This window comes from Astatotilapia calliptera, chromosome 9 (assembly GCF_900246225.1).
Source record: "Astatotilapia calliptera chromosome 9, fAstCal1.2, whole genome shotgun sequence".
NCBI lineage: Eukaryota > Metazoa > Chordata > Actinopteri > Cichliformes > Cichlidae > Astatotilapia > Astatotilapia calliptera.
The window spans coordinates 21,064,445-21,084,979 of NC_039310.1; the positions used below are offsets into that span (position 1 = coordinate 21,064,445).

The window sequence follows — 20,535 nt, forward strand, 5'->3', positions numbered from 1 at the left end:
ATTCAGTGACTCCATCATGCAGGCTAAAAACCCAGGAGGACCTTGTTGTGGCTCCATGCAATTTACATCTGTCTTTCACTGTTTACCCTATGCATCCCACACTCTATGTGTGCATGTGTTTCTGTCTTTGGTGTGAAAATATTCTTCAGATAATGAAGGCCTCTTGTTTATGTGCTGAAACACTTCTGCAGCGTGTGGCTCAGACACTACGAAGAATCAAACTCCTGTCCTTTCATCAACAGCTACCTCATCACTGAACTCCCAGCTCCAGCACCTGCAGCAGCTCCAACAGATGCAGCAGCACCACCAGCAGCAGCAGCAACAACAGCAGCAGCAGCAACAGCAACATCAGCAGCAGCAACAGCAGCACCACCATCACCAACAGTCTCACTCCCATAACCAGAACCAGCTGTCATCCCAGCATCACATGACCCCACCCAGCCAGCAGCAGCAGCAGACCTCCGTCCCGTCTCCAGCCTCCACCTGCTCCTCCACCTCCGGGCAGCCGCAGCAGTCCCCGCCGCACCGACCCAACCAGTCTCCAGCCCGCAGCCTCCCGTCACCCGTCACTCCACCCATGCCTTTGCCCGTGAGTCCACAAACTAACATGTATTTGTAGATAAGCACAGGTCCAGCTTCTCCTCTCTCTAAAACAACTTCTAATTCAGCACACTCTATTTGGATTTTTGGCTGGAGGTTGCTGGAAAATTAATTGCTAAGCCCCAGATACGTAAAAAATGTGTACTCCCTGACAAGTTAATGAGTGATTGGTGGAGGCCACTTGGTGTCACTAGGCAAAATCGGTCTTAAAGACATATGCAGTGTCAAAGACATAGGCGAGTGATTGGTGTCGTTAGATTAAATAAATCGCAAAGAAGGTGCAGCACCAAAATCCTCCTTGTGATTGCTTTGGCTGCTAGCAGATTCACATGTAAGATGATGACTTGTCTGCAAAGTCTCTCTAACAAACTGGAAATGGAAAACCACTTAAACTAGCATGTTTTAAAAAACCGAGCTTTTACTTTGAAGGCGAAGTTGGCAAGTTGGCATCTTCCTTGCAAACTACATCAATCTTCTAGTAACCAAAACAATCATGAGGAGGTTTTTGGTGCCGCACACTTTGAGATCTATCTATTCCAGCAACAGCAACCACTTGCCAACCATTCAGGGAATATACATTTGTCCTTGTCTCTAGAGGTTGCCAGGGGGTTGCCAACTGGTATGAGTGAGGGTAGATCTAAAGAGGATTTGGCACTTCTGATTGGTTTTAATCCAACCTGTTCACCTACATCAGTACTCTTATATTTACGTGGATTGAGGTTTCATTTTTGGTCTTTATTAGTTCTGTTTTGGTTTAGAATGTAAATATTTAAAGGCTATTTTAAATTACATCAGAACAGAGTTAAAACGTATTTATCATCATGTCACTGCCGTTGCCCATTAATTTGTTCTTTTTATTAATACAGATTATCTACGTCAACCATAGTAACAATAGCTCTGCTCACTGATCTTGCAGTAAGGCCAAGAAGTGTTTCTTTTTAAAAAGAAAAGTGCTTCATGAGCTGACATGTGGATGGGAATCGCATCATTGTGGCCTTTACCAGCAGCTGTATACTCTGCGCTCGATTGTTTGTCTGCAGATGATCTTTATCAAGTGGTGTCCATGTGGACCTATTAGAATATGCATGTTTTTATTGAAGCCTTGACGCACTTGAGCACATCCAACCTCACAGCCAGGCGAGACGCATTAATCGTATCCTGCTGCTGCAGATCGAGGAGGGATTCTGAGGTTATCTATCCTTAGGCTTTCCAGTCGTAATCAGTCCTTTAATCTTTGCTGCTCTTCCCACTCAACCTCCTTTTTAGTCACTTTGTCTGTCCATCCATCTCTGCCCTTCTGTCCGTCTGCCTGTCACTGTGTGACGATAATAACCTATTTTATATCCCTGTGGTTTCATTTCTGGTGGAGACTGGCCAGGGTCGCCTTTCTGTCCCTGGTCACATTCATCAGCGTCAGACCCTTATTGGGTTGTGGTGCAAGCTTCTTTATGGCCAGGATGAGTTGGGCTATTTGTTTCCCCTCGCAGCCCTCTCCGGCCCTGTCACGGCCTAGTGAGACTCAGCAGGAAAAACAGCCTCTGGATTTAATGGGCTCCAAAGGCTGGCCGCTACATCGCGCCAAACAGGCTGTCCGGTCTGACTGTGGATACAAGAGCTCCTGACCAACATACAGATCCACACATTAAGCTTGCATCAGACAGTGTGTAAATACCTTAAGTAACAGATACTCTCTTAAGCTTTAATATGCTAGGAAACCACCACTTGGTTAAATTTCCAAGAATCTAAACAAAAGCAGCAGAACCATTGTTATTTCGAAACAAGCTCACTGCGTGTCTGAGTTCCCGAGCTTTATCGAGGTGGTGTTTCTGTGAAGGAAGCAGGGTTGCTGATTACGATGGCTGAGGACAGACCTTCTTTGAGGGGGCCAGAGGGGCCACATCGGGTATCATTAAGATATTGCCTCATCAAATAGGATTATAGTGTGTGTGTGTGTGTGTGTGTGTGTGTGTGTGTGTGTGTGTGTGTGTGTGTGTGTGTGTGTGTGTGTAGAAGAAGAAGCAAAATGGCCATAAAAGGTTTAGTTTCTCTGGGTCATTGCTGGGATTTTCAAGGGGTGAGTTACACAGGGAGGGGCTCTCTGAAGGACAGGCCGCGGCCTCAGCACCCTCTCATGGCTGCAATAGGATTTAAACAGCAGCTCCGCCTCCCTCCGCCGCTTGGGTCAGTGATTGGATTTTCAGTCCCACGTCTCTGGTTCATTTACAGAAGTTTTTAAATTCAAAGCACTTCCCCGAGTGGAGACTTTCTCGTGCGCACGTGAGCACCGTCACCCCGATCGTGCTTTTGTATGTTTTAATGAACAGCACAGAAGGGCATTTCTGGTGTTTCTGTGTTTTACCCAGAGGAACCAGTGTGTGCAGTAAAGTGGAGTCATAATTACCATAATACAATGAGCATTTTGCAGATAACACCCCTATTTCCTACCGTCATTATTCAAACAAGTAGAATCACTCAGCCATTCAACTATTTGCAGAAAAGACTGCACAGCGCCGCAGAGAGACAAACACTCATTATGTTCCAATTAATGTCCCATTGTAATTCTCTTCTCATGGGAGGTGTGTGATATTCTTTGTAAACTCACAGAGAAGAAATCCTAAGCCTTCATTACATCCCTGGTGTTTTTGAGGGTTTGGCATTTTTTAATTTGTGAGTCAAATTTCATTAATTAGCTCATTAATACTCGTATTAGACTACAAATCGTACGGCAGCAGACCGAACCCCCTCGAGTCGGTGTTTTAAACTTATATTAGTGAAGCTAATGTGGTTAAATGAAGGGAGAATTTACCTTCCTACACCTTTCACACACTCTGTCTGCAGCTCCCCAACATGCAGAGTGCAGTCAGAGGCAGCCTGGAGCTGCCTGAAATAGCCACCACAGTGATGACAAATAGACAGAGGAAGATTATGAAATTTGCTTAAGTGCGTTAATGGGCTGATTGTGGGAGCCCGCTGGATTTTGCTGGAAGTTGATTGATTAGAGCTGCGGGTTTTCTCCACGCCCGGAGAGCTCAGGGATTTGACGGGGTAAAGGCGCGCCAAGTCTGTTACACCGGAATTGATCTTAATTAGATCTGAAAGACCTGCCACAGCAGAATGGTCTCGGCGATTAAAATGAAAAACAGGAGAAATTACTGATCAAATTAATCATAATGTCGGGCTACAGCTGTAGGTCTGGTGTAATTTGCCACTCCAGTGAGTTACATCAGCCCAGGCAGGGGAAAGGAGAGGCAGTACATACTGATCCATGGCAGCGGGAAGCTTAGGCCAGCCTATCAAATGTCTTATTCCAGTTCGTCTGCCCGGACCCTCCTGACCCTGCTGCGCCATCCAGCGGAGGCCCGGCATCCGTCTCTTTGTGCCTCTAATCTAATTAGTTGCTTTTTATTGCCCCTTTTTTCCCCCTTCTACATTATGTCTTCCTCCATCCAGAAACTGCACCCTTTACAGTGCTGCTGTTCTTGTCATGGCTGTCTTGTCACCAGCGTGTTGTGTGTTCACTAATAGCTTCTGACCTTGGTCCAGTGTCTGGCTGGCTGGTTTTCGGGGGGCCTGGCGGAGGTGGAGGCGTCCTGTCTTCCTCCTCCGTCAGACTCCCGCCGTCTGTCTCTCTCCCCTTCGTAGTCGTCTCCTTGATCGCTGTCAGAGCCCCACACTGGGCCTGTCCACTCTCCATCCACACACTCATAGGGGTAATTACAGCCTAGGGGCCTGCCTCCTATCCCTGTGCTCCACAATTTACCACCAAAGCGTCCACAGACATCTCTCTTCTTCCCCACTGCACCCCGACATCACAAGACTGCAGGGCCTCAACCCACAAGTGCTGCAATTACCTGAGTCTCTCCTCAATCCTTTTCTCTCTCCCTCTCCTCTCTCTCTCCCCCCTCCACGCTCTCCTCTCCACCCCTTTGGCTCCCTCACTATTCCCTGGCAATCAGCCTTCATTAGAAGCCTCTGGTGAAAACCCATCGTCACCAAGGTCAGCCGCTGCCAACCACAACGGCCTTTCAGAGGCCTGGCTGTCTGCACTCTCCATCTTTCCTCACCTCCTTGCCATCCTCCCATTCCTCCTCCTCCTCCTTTTCCTCCCCATTCCTGCTCACTCCACCATCCTCCTCAAATCTCGGGCCCATCACTGCTGCTTTTGTCTCCAGCTGAGGCCCCTTCAGACACTCATGTCACTGTTTTCCGCTGCAGTGCACTTTTACTTATGTCAACCACTGTTAAAATCACCACTGTCCAATTTGCTCCAAATGTCTCCCTTTTTTTTTTTGTAGGGGGGGGGGGGGGGGGGGGGACATTTTTCCCATTATATTATCATGTGTATTAAATGAGTCTTGCACATCGATTAATTGATTTTCCAGATCAGCTCCGTGCTCATTGAATTTAGCAAAGAGGGAGCCGCCGTCATTCTGCAGGATATTAACTCAAAATTAAAATGACATGCTTAAATGTGGGCCCAGTGGCGCACGCTGGGCAGCGTTTACGTTAAAAGGGAAAAGTCGCTCTTAAATGTTGAAATAAAAAGAATTACAAAAACACATTATTTGAAATGATTTCTTCCAGTAAAAAGTGTTTTGAGTGTCTTTTTTCTGCCAGTTTTGGCGAGGAAGATACAATTAATGGAAATGACAATTAAAAAGACCATTTAAAAATATTTATGCATGAGAATAAAAGTTGGGCGTTCTTCTCTTATAATTTTACTTTCATGTAGAAGCTTTAAAGTGTCCTCACGTCCTGGCATTATCCGCAATAACACCTGCTTTAAATCCCCAGATTTCAAATAAAACTTTTAAATATATACTCGCGGTATATGATGGCAGGCTGTGTGTTTAAATGGCTGCTGGTAGCTGCGTGGTTTTAGAGCATGAGCGGGCCCTCGGCTCTCCAGCAGCTCAGCCTAGCCTCTTATTAATGCACAGGAGATCCGGCTCTTAAGAAGGCAGAAAATTGCCTTACATAACAAGCGCTCCACAATTTAGAAATACAAATGTGCACTGTTGACTGAAGCAGAAAATAAGACTGTTGCCCATCAACAGCACCACATTTCATATGAATAATTATAAAGCATGGGAGCTAGATGAGGAAAACAACCTGACCATGACAGCTCTACTACTTTTATTTACTTCAAATGAGGGATTAGGCAGGGAGAAAATCTAGAGACTTAAGGAGCGACGATGAGCCTTGAATTTCTAAATAAGGCGAAAGTTAAATTTATCATATTTCGCAAGGATCCTCTGGAAAACTGTGAGGGCACTTTCACTTTTAAAACTGCACCCACATTGCACCTTGCACTTACTTTTTGGCTTTTCTGGTTTTGTTGAGTTTTCAGAGCTCGCCAAGTTGATATTTCCGTCACTTTTTCTTTTTTTTCTTTTTTTAAATCTGCAATCCTTCTAAGCCTGGCCCCATTACTCTCGAGGTGGGCAGAGGGCTTGCAGCTCAGACACCCAGCAGAAAGGCACAGCTCCCTGATCAGCCCACATGGACACTGGGGGCAACACGCATTAGACGCCCACAGGGGAGCCCTCAGATGGAGCACCGAGCTAGGGCTCACCTAACAGTGGAAAAGGAATAGGGTTTCTTTAATTATGAGGCAGGGCTGTGACATTGAGTTCCCCCCTTTCTCCTCCAGCAGCCTCCCAGACACCGTCTAAGTGCTCCGCTCTGCTGAGGAGGCCAGTCCCCCCGCGGGGCGCGATTCCACTGCCTGTAATTTCTGATGCCCATTAGTGACCGCAAACAGAGCACCGGGCTCGCACGAGGAATACAGCTGCGCGGCTCTGCCACGCTGTAAAAAGGCCCTTTTAATGCAATGTTATTGCATTATACCCTCCTCATAGAGCAAGTCAAAAGTCCCATTTGTGGTCTCTGCAGAATATTATCAGAAATTCTTCTCTGCAGTGTTTCCAGTCGTAGTAAGCCGAGGCTGGATTTGGTGTATATTTTTGTAATATGAAGTGGGCTGTGTGGGTTTAAATTCCTTTCATTTGCACCTGCACTCTCTGAGGAGCTTTTTTGCATTTTCTCCCAACCCCAACCCCCACCTCCTCTGTCTACCTGCCCTTTTTCATTATTAGCGGGAATGTACAATTGATGGGTTTTGTAAATAGACTCAACTGGAATCCAAGAAAAGTGCACTTCCTTGAGTCAACTCCTCAAAGGTGGGGGGAAACCTTTGAAGTCGAAACTGAGATAATCAATACAAATACGGCGGCATATTTCATCAATTCACTTCTCCACTTATGCTGATTTAGCTCATGCCAACAACTCTGTATTTGTTTCTTTTTCTTTTTTTTCTTTTTTGGGGGGGAGGGATGCGGGGGGAGCGAAGGAGACATGGACGGAGGGGAGGGAGGGTGGTGGATTTATTGATCAAGAGTGACCACATCTTAGCCACAGAGCCCCTCTCTCGTGATTAATCTTAGGGCTCAGAGTTGGCCAATGACACATGACAGGCCTCCTCCTCAAACTCCTCCATTTCTCTTCATTACTGGCCGTATTTTTGGACACCACTGTGGAGAGTAATCATTTACCTTTATTGTGTTTATAAAGCTGCGGCATGGATGACCCTTCCTATATTGAATTGAGGACATCAAAAGATCACTGGACATTGATTAGGAAGATATTAAAGTCATTCAAATGCTATATTTATATGTCAAACAACAGCAGAGTGAAAAGAGATGCCATTTCCACCTAAACGAAAAGCAATGGGATGTAATCAGTCCAGTGGAAATACAACTCAAGAATCAAGAAATATGGTTTATTAAACATTGAATATTTGAGGTAATGCTCATCTAAAGGCTGCAAAGAGTCTTTGTTGATTCTCCACAGTCGGATCGCCTAATGATTTGATTTTTCATTTTCTCCCGTGGCCAGGTACCCACTTTAAGAAATCATAGCCGGAGCAGCAGTATATTTTCCCGCAACGCTGGTCGCGGCTGTGATTTCCAGCCCAGCGCTAGTATGGTACAGAAATAACTGCACCAAATATGTCACATCATGAGCTGAAATGGTCAGCACTTTCCTGTAGATACTTAATCACCAAGTAGTTTCAAATTTAATACATCTGGAAACAGCTAAATATTATAGATCATTCTCCAGGAAGAGGAATAGTGTTGGAGGACTGTAGTATAACTTATATTTTTACTCTCCGAGTGTCCCCTAACCAGTGGAAATATACTGCTGCGGTGATTAATGACAAGGAACCCGCTCTGAACCGCCATGCCTCACAATTATCAACAAATGGGCTGGAGCAGATTTTATGTAATGATTAAAGCTGCTGTTAATTTCACATGAAGGTAATGAGCGGGGAGATTGACGGCCACTGTCCGACACTCCATCATCCCTTTATAGTTAGTTTAAACGTTTTCACGACTCTTTTCCTCCCTCATTTGCATTTCGCCTCATTAGATATGGCCATTTCTGAGACCGCCCGCGATATCCATTTCCTGGAGTTAATGCATTTTATTTGATCAGCCAAACCGCCTCAGTTAACTAGCTGTCATTCTGGTCTTCCATATGACATCACTCCATTAGCACCCGCCATGCCACCTCGGCCACCTCCACGTCCACACCCGCTGCCACCACCATCCCTACGCTGCCTTAAGCAATTACAATGCCCGACTGTCACCGGATGCAGCGTTATTGTATTTTGCCGGGTGTTATCTGCCCCAGTTGTTCTATCTGTCTTTCACGTTCCAATATTTCTCCTCAAAAATGGCTCTTTTTGGGGTTTATTTTTCACAACGGCTGGAGCTGAGGCCCAGTGGTGAGCAATATTTGGCGCTGGGAGGGCTCAGAGTGCACAACCACGGCGCGAGGCCCCCGCCAACCAAGGGACTAGAGGTGTTTTGGAGGGCCTAATGGCATTTTGATGTTCATAAGCACAGCAGATGTGAGGAAGGGGAGACAGGGAGGTGGGCGAGAGGCTTTTTTGGGGGAGGAGGGGAGTCAGCAGAGGACTGTCAGCGGAAGACTTGCAGAGTCCTGACAGACACAGAACGTGTTTTCTCATGTCACAGCTGATTACATTCACTCCGGAGTGGGAAAAGAGGAGGGAGGAGACAGAGATGTGGGGCGAGGACGGACGAGGGAAGCTTCCATGTTGCTCCAGATAAAGGACATTCTCCTCATACAGAAACAATAGTGGTATTGACTGATGATTTACCCTGCTGGGTCCACTTTGATTCAGCTGTGGCTGGATGATTGAGGGTAAAACTTTCCGATATTTTTGTAGATGATTGTTTCTACCTGTAAAAAGTTTGTATGTAACCACTTTCAGCATCAGGTCAATTCTCTTTGAAATTTCCCTGTTAGGTTAAACGCACGTTTGATTCTTTTCTTGACTCACAGATGAGCAGAAAATACGCTTCGCACAAATCCCCGAGCCCGAGCGTAGACAAATCTGCCCCCCCTTCTTGCTTGCACCTCCACCACTTGTCCATTTATCTTTGCTCTTTTTTTGTCTAGTGCAGGCCCCAAAAAGGGGGGGGGAAAGCAATTAAGTTTAAAACGGCCACATGAAAAGAGCAAAAACCAAGAATAAACTCCAGTTGTTCGTGTCAGACGATTTTATTTTCAGGGGTCTCTCCACGGTTTGCGGGGACACTATTTTTCCCTCTATTCCTGAGATTACACGGGTTGCTGCACCAGGTGACCCTCATGGTCAAACAAGGCGACGGAGAGCCCGGCGGAGTTTAAAGACTCCCCCCTTCATACCGAAAAAGATGCATTTTTAACAATTTGCAGGCTTTTTTTTTCCTCCCCGCCAGACACATTTATTTTGTGTGTGTTTATCCCCGTGTATCCTTGCAAGTTTGCCTATATTAAACCAGGACAGCGAAGCAGCTAGAGGGGGCTAAAGGTGACAAAATGTTGTCACATGATATAATGGAGGCTTTGAATTTGCTGGCTTGAATTTTACCTTAAAACTGTTAGTTGTTTTTTTTTTTTAAATAAACACACCGACGTGAGCTTATTTCAACACTTGCGTTAAACCGGAGCATCCCGATCTGCCAAAAATCTTCTCAGACGCCCTTTTTCGTAGCGAATGAAAAGAATAAACCACAATGGTTAACATGCAGGCTCTACAAACTGGATGATCACTGTTTATCTCTTCCAACACATGCAATCAGTACAAATGCTAGGCCAGCTCTGTCATTTTGTGCCTCCCGCCGAGGTGTTGAGAGGAGTCACCGTGGCGGAAAATCACCTGTTTAGGTGTTGAACACAGCCTCGCCTCTCCTTATTCCTTGCTCTCCTTCCAACTGCTATCCATATTATCCCGTGCCAGAGACGCGGCAATAAAGCCTGCTCTCTTTTCACCTAGATTTACCCGAATAACATAGCATCTGAAAGGCCTATCATCGAATGAGGCTCAATGATAATATTTCAGATAAGTCTGAAAGCTTCTCCAACAACCCATCACTCACACAATGACGCCGAGCGCAGCAGATTTTCAGGCAGACTCTGGGCGTGCTCGCCTGAGCAGATCACATTATCTGTGTGTTGATCTGTAGCCTCTGTTTAACTCTGTTTAACTGACCGTGTTGGCTCTTCTCTGTGTCCCCATTCACAATCGCAGCACCCTCAGTGCTGTGTTTTCACCCAAACGGCTCAAAGAACTCTCAAGTCAGCATTTTACATTCACAGCCTGTCTCACCTGGGCTACCACAGCGGCCGGAGCAGCTTTTATTTCTTCTTCAGGTAGACGAGGGGAGGAGATCGTCTGCCTCTCAGTTTCTCAGTCTCGCTACAAGTCGCTTCATACTTGTGGTATTTTTCAGGATTAGCAGTTTTTAGGCTTTGCTGCTGATGATAACGTGGGCGATAATGCCGCTTTATGTGCGTTCTGTGTGAAAGACAAAGCTGGTCAAATAGATCACGCCCTGTGATCTCCATTTCTTTTCTTTTTTTTTTGCTTTTCTTTTTTTGTTTTTGTTTTTGAAAAGACATTTTAAAAGCCAAGAAAGCACTACTGGGAGCAGCATGCCAGAGGAGGATGTGGAGCCGTTTCAGCTTTCATGTGTCACCGACTTTTCAAAACATTCTCGACTGATTCTCAAAGTTTTTCCACAACAATCATCAATTCACATTCGCCTTTGAGCGTATACGAAGTCAGCGGTGATGACTCCTTTTTATCCCTCTTCCAGGAAAGCATTACTGCTGTTATTTTTTCATCACAATAAAGGTACTTTTGCTACGAATCTCTCTACAATTTTTGCTTTTGTATAATGATAGTAATAAAGGTAAAAGTATAATCAAAGCTTTTCCAGACACAAAATTGGGCTCCATACGGCACAGTTATTTTTTTGGCTATATAATTAATAAAATTTCATCTTATCCTATCGAGACTCTTCATCCTCTTATGGGAACATTACATTTTGGCTTTTCTGCCTCTTATACTTCCTTCTAATCAATAAATACAGTTTTTAAACAACGGTGACAGAGCTGTGCTATGCTGTAAAATAAACCCACTGTCCCCATCTGTGTCTGTTTAAATTTGATGCTCAGTTTTTATCTTTATAAGGTCTAATGCCAAATAGCTAGAGGAAATTATAAATGCACCCCAAACAAGAGCTCAGGCCTCCGGAGGATAAGCTTGAGTAAATTAAACCCCACTTAAAAGTTGCATCTGGAAAGCCAAAACCTGTTTAGTGGGAGCCAAAGTTTTCTGTACATAGAAAAAAATCCATGTGTAATATAACCACTTACACTTTTATCAGGATATGCCATTTGTCAGTACAGTCACCGTTATAAATCAGGTTTTTCCTGGGTTATCTAGGAGCCTCTGGGGGGCTACTTTGTACCTAAGCACAATCGGTGTGTATGCAGTAAAGGCAGTGAGTCTGTGTTACTTGAAAGAAAACTGTGTTTCCCTGTTATTTATGACTGTCTGACAAAATGAAACCCAATTAACAAAGCTGGTTAAATAACAATAATGTTGGTTTTATTTAAAACCGCTGCAAAAAATTAAACATTTTTGCATGAAAAATCCTTTAAATATGTCACTGATAAGTAGTCACGTATAAAACCTAATTAATTGCTTACAGTGCCAAATGCTTCCAGCCCCTTGAGATTATTAATGTGCACATGAAATTTGAATTATAATTTATCAGTGTTTAGCAAGGATGTGGGTCAAAGGGCAGTTTAGTAAAAGCAAATGCATCTTTTAGAGAAAATATAAGAGTAAAGTCTTACTCTTGTTTTTTATCTTCTAATGGGGACATAATGGAGATTCAAACATACTAAAAATGACACATTGTGTAAGAAATACTGGCTGCCATATGATACGTACATGCATCTCCCATTGTTGCTTCTGTACATTGATGCTCTTTAATGTAGCAGCACTGTAAACTCAGATAATCCTGCCTGTAGTCGATGTGCTGTAGCTGTGCTGCTTAGGTTAGTCTTTATTTCAGCTTGAATTCTCTTATGCTACATATATACAGCTAAAAGTAGGCGCGCAGTTTTTCAGCGTTTTGAGATGTTCAGATATCCAAAGGACAACTGCTGGACACATAAAAGACAATCTTGCGATTATCGAGGAAAAACTGGATGACTTTCAGACGAGAGGAGGCAATATCAATCACGGCCAATTTGAGGCCACCAACATGAAATATGATTTCATAAGACAAATGCAGTGTCATTCTTAATGTGCTTAACCTTTACTGTCAATGAAAAAGTATCGATCGCTCGGTGGCATTTTTTCATCATTTGATTTCGAAAAGTGTAATAATATATATATGGTGGTGGGGTACGGTAAAAGATGAATGGCGACTGGGTGATCTCAGATGAACAGAGCTGAATTCGCTGCAGAGAAAGTGTGGAAAAGTTGATGTTTCTGGGGAGACTTTTTGTCGCAGCATGCTGTATTTTAAATCTTGTAAATAAACCCTGCTTTTAATTTAAGCATGTACCCGACCAGCATTAGCAGCGGGGAGCGGGCAGCCTGCTTCTTAAGCAGTGTTTCTATTATTTCTCTATTCTGTTGAGTAATTGGGAGGTCTCCTATCTCTTCTTGGTCTTTGATCTACTTACTCAACCTAATAAGACTTTGCTCTGCTGCACTACAACCAAATCAGCAGTGCATTTTCAGCCCCCTAATAAGTGGTTAGCTTGATTTATATGGGTAATCTCAGCAATGTGGCAGAGCTCTACAACCTCTCCCTGATGCACCGAGCCTCTTTTCACAACCACAGGCCAGACCAGATGAGTCCATTACAGCGAGGGCAAAGGCGGTCATTTTAACCCTCCTTTGCTTCAGCTGTAACAGTGAGTCAGAGGATTTCTGAGTCGAAGCATATTGAAGCGGTTTTACGATACAGTGATGCATGGCCACGCCGCCTGGCTCTATTGTGAGAGCGGGAAGCTGTTGGGTCATTGCTGCGGGTGGAAAGACTCGGCTCGGCCCGTGGGGAGCCCCGGGGGCCAGAGAAAGCACTTAGAGTGGTAAAATGGCCACTTATTCACAGCCGCCCTCCTGTTTTCGCTGCTCCTCCCTACCCTCGAGCCTCCCACTGGGTCCAGGAGCACAGACCTCTGGGAACTATATGATGGACTGTGCAGCCCTCACTGCAGTTGGCCTATTCTGGCCCCACAAACAATAAACAAAAGTGTGACGCCTGTAAACCTGCATCTGTAGGAATCTGTATTGTGCTGTAAACATCTGCACTGGTGCCATCAAACAATGTCTTCGCCCTCTCCAGATGAATCCTCTGGCCAGCCAGGCGGCGGTAGCGGCAGCAGCAGCCATGGGATCCATCGCCGGCTCACAGGTGTTTGGCAACGCCCTGTCAAACCTGCAAGGGGCCACCGGGCAGCTGGTCACCAACGCACAAGGACAGGTGAGTGCAACGAGCTTAAATATAGGGCTGAATAAAAACTCCAGAGAGCTCTAGAAGATGCTGGGAGTTCATCTATCACGTATAAAAAAGTGCAGCTCAGAATAAACACTCTGATCTTTCCACGCAGACTTCTAGTAGCTAGTCTTAAAGTTGTTTGTCTACAATCCAGTAGCCGCCCCACATCATGTTAAGCATTTTGGGAATAAACAAAGCCCTTCCTTCTTTTATCCTCACGCGCAGCAAAACGCTGACCTTGTCATATTCACAGGGTGGCTGCAGAATTGTTCCATCAGTAGCCAGAGGCTTGAACGATGATGCTTGTCATTGCAGGGCCTTATCTAATGAATCATCTTATCTCAGGTGCACACAGCACATATTAAAGGAAGATTGTATGGACCGCGTGCCCTTTCGTGCCACATCGTGTTATTTACTTTAACCCCTGTTTAATCGCTGTTTCACACTTGCACTGTATGCTGATGTTGAAGCATTTCTTAGCACAAAAACATGCTGGATTTTAAAATTAACCGACTGCAGGAGCATTTCAGAGCCACCAGTTCGACCGCGCTTCACTGCGTATAGTAAAGTGTGTCCGAACTCTTGATGCTAAACGTTGCTAATGAGACAGTATGGACTTCCCTGGCTCACAAGGTGCCTGGAGCACTGGGAACAGATCACTGTGGATATGGACTTGACGGGATGCTCTGTGCTTTTGTAGTGTCTTGGTGGCTGACACTCCCTGACATAATCAGGTCACAGAGACGGTCAAAGCCTTAGGCTACATCCTTTGCTCCCCACCTCATTATTCCTCAGCATTATTCAGACGGAGGGCTCTGAAACATGCACTGCCCTATCAGAAGGTCCTGCCCCTCCTCCCCCCAACCACAGAAAATATTATACAGGCTAATGCGTACCTCAAACAAGGCTGGAGGTCTAACAAACACACACAGCGGCTTTATTTTGTCTTTACTAGAGAGCAGCTATTATCTTTAAGATGTGTCTTAAACCGAATTTAGGGACAAGTTATGTGTCATGTCTGTAATACATGAGTAAAAAGTTACCTTTCCTTGAATTTAAATTGTGCCTCTGTGCCGCTTCCTCTGCCAACTCTCCCAAAAGACCTTTTCATAAGCAAGCGTTCTGAGAACCTTGAGAAGTGTCAGACCTGGTGGATGTTTGGAGTTCAGTATGTTTTTAAATCTTAATTATATTGGCCCAAGCTTTTTTTTATTCTCCAAGGGAAATCAATGAGGCTCTTTTATCCTCACTGCCTCTGCAACAGTGATTAACAGTTGCGGATAAAAGGCACAATTATTAAGTCACTGTCACTCCTGAGATCTTTTTTTTTCTTTTTAAACAAATCTCTGGCCGTTTTTGAACCTCTTCTCTTCGGTGCAAATTCTTTTCTCACTGTTTTAAAATGCAGTTAAAACTGCATTGAGCACTGGGGACATTAAGGGCTGTTTCCTGACTTAAATCCCTGAAACGATCCTGGTATGGTTAGGACAGATTCCTTGGCTTTGTGCATGAACATCACATCTCTCCCAGCATCTTCTACCTTTCACGACATGTGCTGACGCAACAGGTAAGAGTTGCACTTGCTGTTAACCTGCAAAGTTAGTTAAAACAGGTGAAGCTGAGCCACAATACCATATAGGGTTAATTGTATATGAATACAGGAAATAGTGATAGAATAGAGGCAGATAGGAAACAGGAAATATCTTCTGTGGTGCACCATTATTAGTCTGCTGTTTGAAGCTTTAATTTGCTGTAAGCGCTAGCTTTCTTTAGACTTGTATGTTGACACAAGTCCAAACTTCCCAAACATTTTCCTTCCCGAGTTTCAATTCACTGCATGAACAGTGGTGGAGAGAAAATGGGCAGAGATATTGCCTGGCCACCATGGCTAAAGACACAGATTGCCCTGGCCGGAGAGATGAGATGGCATTTCTGCGGAAACAAGAGCAGCATAATCTTAATGAGTTCTGCTGGGTGGATAGAGGCACGTTTCTCACATGTCATTCCACGAACTGGAAAGGGAAGCAAACATGGGAAGCCAAATAAAGGCGAGAAAACGGAAAGGCATGCGAGGAGAGGGAGTTAGCAGTGAATGGGAGGAGTACCTGAAGGCTGCGTATTTATGTCTGTGAAGGTTCTCAGTCATCCAGGTCATCATAGTCAAAGGAGCTTGCAAAGAAAAGCGTCTGGACTTCTTTAAGTTGCTTGAAGACGTTTCACCTCTCATCCGAGAAGCTTCTTCAGTTCTAAGGTCAAATGGTGGAGAGTCCCAGATATAAACCTAGTGGGAGTGACCCCCCACAGAGGGACAAAAGGACCCCCTGATGATCCTCTAATCGCCTGTGGGGGGTCTCTCCCACTAGGTTTATATCTGGGACTCTCCACCATTTGACCTTAGAACTGAAGAAGCTTCTCGGATGAGAGGTGAAACGTCTTCAAGCAACTTAAAGAAGTCCAGACGCTTTTCTTTGCAAGCTCCTTTGGCTGCGTATTTATGAAATGGTTGTGTGATGAAAGAAACCGACAGCTGGACATTTTCAAATAGGAAATGATTTTATTTATCCATGAAATTCAGGCTAGCTGTAGAGTAAGAGAATTCACTTCTGGTTGCTTCAGGGGACTGCAGGTTTGGAAGTACACAGTCAGAAAACATGAGCAGAGTAGCTTCATATATAAATATATTATCATAATAGCTTTAGCAATTGCTAAAAAAGACTCAAAAACAGGACTTTAACTGTGCTGTTAACTAGATAAATTAGTTTGTCACATAAAAACATTTTCTAGCTTCACTACTAGAGTACCTTTGGTTGAATCATAGTTCAGCTCCCTCCCCCTGCTCTTTAAGCCGCCTTTCTTCTGATTGGCTGTCCCTTACAAACAGAAGATCTGAAGTGCTGGTGGGTGGGGCTTCTATGCTCACTGCCAGAGATAACGTCATTCACTCATTCACTAACTCGTGTGTAGAAGTATGTTTTGGAAAAATGTAGCTTTCAATTTGTAAAACGTGCACCACTCAGTTTTGTTCACAACCAATTAACTTATGCTTGCTACCTGCAGTCTGCACGATGCCATCCCCACATTTTGTTATATATGGAAAAAGTTGTTCCAATAACCAAGCCTAAGGCAAAAACGCAGGAGAACTGAAGAAACGAAAACAACTGTGTCTGAGGAGAAAGACAGAAAAGGTGCATATTTTCCAGGTGTTTCCTGAGGAGTGATAATGATTAGAAGGAAAAAAGTTGCTTTGACTGACAGAGATCACTCACACATAAACTGACCTAATTGTTTGGGACTCTTGTTTTTTAAGGTAAATAAGGAAAAAGAGAGGTTCCTTTTCCTCTACTACAACAAAGTGTCTCTTGCATTACGGTTAAATGATGGCCTTTGACCAAAGCGTTCTGCTCAACACTCACTGCTAAAAGATTAATTGTGGTCATAAAAAAATCATTGAGGCTCAGTGCTCAGAAATGAAAAATAAATAGGATTAGTTGATTCAGGACTTCCCATAAGCTTATACAACAAAGCCCTCCCTCCTGACCATAAGTTAACACCGAGGTACTTCACTACACTGTCACATCCCTGCCCTGCCCTTCCAGCCTGAGTGAAGAGTTGTGACAGCGCCACGAAACATCTGCCTGAGATATGCAGATGGTGAAGGATGGCATAGCGGGACGGGGATGAGAGCTAAGCTGTCAGTCGCCTGCTCTTTTATTATGCTTATAGAACAACCACTTAGTCCAATGACGATGAATAATTGAGCGGAACAAGTTCCCTGCCACCGTGGCATGCAAAGCGGGATCAGTGGGACTCAGGAGACACAAGCGTCAGGCAGGGCAATAAAATATGCTAAGTGGCAGAAGAGCATTGCAGAGAATTTGTAAAGCCAGCGCAGAGAGAGAGATAAATTATCTCTCCCCTAATGCGAAGCAACGTAAGCAAATGAGCCGTGGCAGGGATGAATTACAGATTGTCGGCCCACCTTTCTCTCGCTGATCCCTCCCTATTATGTCAAAGAGACGGGGGTAGGGGGAAGGGGGAGGCGGACCGTGCGCTAAAACACATTAGCGGTGGTGGAAACAGGAGCTAGGGACCAGAGAAGCCTGTGCCTCTGCTTTGCTCTGGGCTGAGGTGCAGAAGCTCGGACTGAAATATAAACATAAAAAGAAAGCGTCCAAGACAGTGCAATCTTAGCAAAAGTAGCTCTTTGCCCGGTTGCCAAATAACAGAATTTAGAATGATGGGCGTCTCATCCGTGTTGAGCTGCTCTCTGGTGTAATGAGGCTTGGTGGAGGAGGGCGGCCAGCGGGGGGGCCAGGGCGACTGCTGCTCAGGAGCTGCCCAGAACCAGTCCCCAGATGACATTAACCTTCATCATGGTGAAGAGGCGCTAAGTCCCCCCTAAAGCGCCACTCTTGGCCACACTCTGGCAGCTCTGAGAGCTAAAATGTTGCAGTGACACTCTGCTGCCCCCTTTGATCTGCCCTTCCTGATTACAGCCACAGAGGAGAGGAGAGCAGGGGATGGAGGGAGGGAGGAGGAGGGGTGAAGTACCCCTGGGACCCTGAGAGTTGAATTAGAGACACGGGGTCCTGTCTCACTCTCTGCTGCTCCTCTTCTCTCCTCTTATTGTTTCTTTTCTTACTTGTTCTCTCCACTTCTTCCTCCCTGGCCTGGTGTGTGTGTGAGTGGGTGAAATGGGGGTCTCTGTCTCTCAGCAGCCTCACTGCTTCTCACCAGAGACAGACAAAGACACTTAAGCACAAACACACACACACACACACACACACACACACACACACACACACACACACACACACACACACACACACACACACTCACAATCATCCCAGTCTTGGCCTGGTGATGGATAATACACTCAGTGGTGTGCACCATCACACACACAGGTATTCAGCGCTGACCTTTGCAGTGCGCTCCCAGCAGTCTGCTTTGGCTTCACTTGCTCTAGGCTGTAAAACCACCTCAGTGACAGATGATCAGTGGACACTTCTGCATGTTTTTTCCTCCCCGAATCACAAACAGACCAGCTCAAAAGCAGAGCGCTCTCATTAACCACAGAACATGAGATATGACCAGTTTAAACTTCATTTCCAATCAGAAACACATAAAAAAAAAGCCTAAAGACTCACAGCAGTAGATATCATTACAACTGATACCTCCAGTAGCATTTAGCCTCTCCGCTCTTTCTACTTTTTAAAACCACCCAGCTGATTTTGTCTCCTCTCTTACCCCCTTTGTAGATAATTGGAACAATCCCACTGATGCCCAACTCTGCAGGGCCCTCCAGCCAATCAGGGGGTGGCAACCCAGCACTGCAGGTACAGCCAATTACACCTCAGCTTCTGACCAACGCTCAAGGCCAGATCATCGCCACAGTGATCGGCAATCAGATCCTGCCTGTCATCAACACCCAGGGAATCACGCTGTCACCAATCAAGCCTGGACAGCAGGTAACATATATGCTCATGTACAAACACACTCTCACACACACGTATAAAAAGGAGGAAGGCTTGCAGAGCAGCTTATTACATTCTTAAACTCGTACTCCTCAAGTGATCACGAGCTGTGTTTTAAAAACTGTCGAATGAGCAACACCTAGTGGAGTCAAACTAGAGTTAGCCTGTTTATTCATGAAAGCAAAAGCCAAGGCAGCTCTGTTTTATGATAAACACCTCATATTTTTCCCGCTTCAACACTCATAATGCTCATTTGCATCACTCCACTTGGAAAATTGTAGCTCCTGGTACAATTTTCACAATGCATGCATGTGTGTGTGTGTGTGTGTGTGCTTGTCAACCAACCTTTCAGCTTCAGTCTCAGCGAGACTGCTAAACCCCTGCAGAGCCCAACATAAGAAAAAAAAACACACCACTTTTCATCACCCCACTTAAAACTGAAACACTCCTCGCTCTGTTTTCCACCTGCTTTCCGTTTCACTCACCCTCCTCCTCCTGCCTCAGTCACACTCTCCATCCTTACGATTTGTCCTTTCTGACCTGAACATGAAACATTTTGTTTTATTTAAAGAGAGACACACAAAAAACCCCAGCTCTGTTTTTTCCTTTTTGTTTGAGTTCACACTGTAAGTAGGAACACTCGAGCAAACACCTCCTCCCAATTTCGGCGAACGCGTGCAGCACCAGATGCATTCACGCCGACAGTGAAAAGTTATTGACTTGATAATGATGATGTCAGGGCTGAATTATAGGGTAAAAGTTCACATTGAAGGCCTCTACAGTCCAGGATGGATGAACTCTTAGCGGGCGGACACCTAATTGTGGGTCCCCCCCCCCCCCCCCCCCCCCCGAGAACGGCAGATCATACTCTTGAATGAATTAATGCATTTGTAATAATGTTTATGCTTTTGTCTCCACTTCAAAGCCCCGCATGTACACATTGTTCCGCGGGCATAATTTACGGTTGTCACAGCCTGCAGTCTCGAATATTTCCAGTGAAGCTAGATAATTCTCTGAGCCTGTCAACAGTCCTGACAGTGTGTGCATTGCTGTTGACACCCCCCACCATCCAAACAAACACATGCCACAGAGAAAATAATTAATAGCACAGAAGGAGAAGAAGAAGCCTGCCCAGTTTATGGCGGAGACAGCTTTTAAGAGTGGAGACACACCATCTTGATCTTGTAAAAGCAATTCAAATGTGCATAAAACATGAAAATACACTGTTTCTTTTTTTTTTTCATCCTAGCACGTAGCCTGCAGATCATGAATTATGTTTGATATGGGGACTGCTGTGTCCACATGTTTTTATTTAGGATTCAGGCTGCCGTTATTAGTATCAAGATACAGAGCAGAAGAAGATTCTTAATTGTTTTTCTGCAGATAGGCGATTATAAAGCTCACAGAGACAGTGGAGTGCCTGAGCTGAACAAGCTTCCTTTTAGACCCTCACTGCCAAATACAGTGGTAAACTACTGCTCTAGTCTATTGAGCAGACTATTGGCACTATTGTCTGCTCTGTCAGTGCAAATACTGCAGGCAGTAATCATCAGGTACAAGGTAAATCTAATTATATTCAC

The 20,535-nt window shown here is 44.9% G+C and overlaps 1 protein-coding gene across 6 annotated transcripts in view; it reads left to right on the forward strand.

Moving 5' to 3' along the window:
- The window catches only part of pou6f2 (POU class 6 homeobox 2), an 86,266-nt gene that overhangs the window by 56,005 nt on the left and 9,726 nt on the right, over window positions 1-20,535 (forward strand). For all 6 annotated transcript variants that reach the window (XM_026179874.1, XM_026179873.1, XM_026179879.1 and 3 more), the window contains 3 exons: window positions 243-589; window positions 13,329-13,466; window positions 18,740-18,949. In XM_026179874.1, the coding sequence (XP_026035659.1) occupies window positions 243-589; window positions 13,329-13,466; window positions 18,740-18,949 (695 nt within the window). The remainder of the gene's footprint in view (window positions 1-242; window positions 590-13,328; window positions 13,467-18,739; window positions 18,950-20,535) is intronic.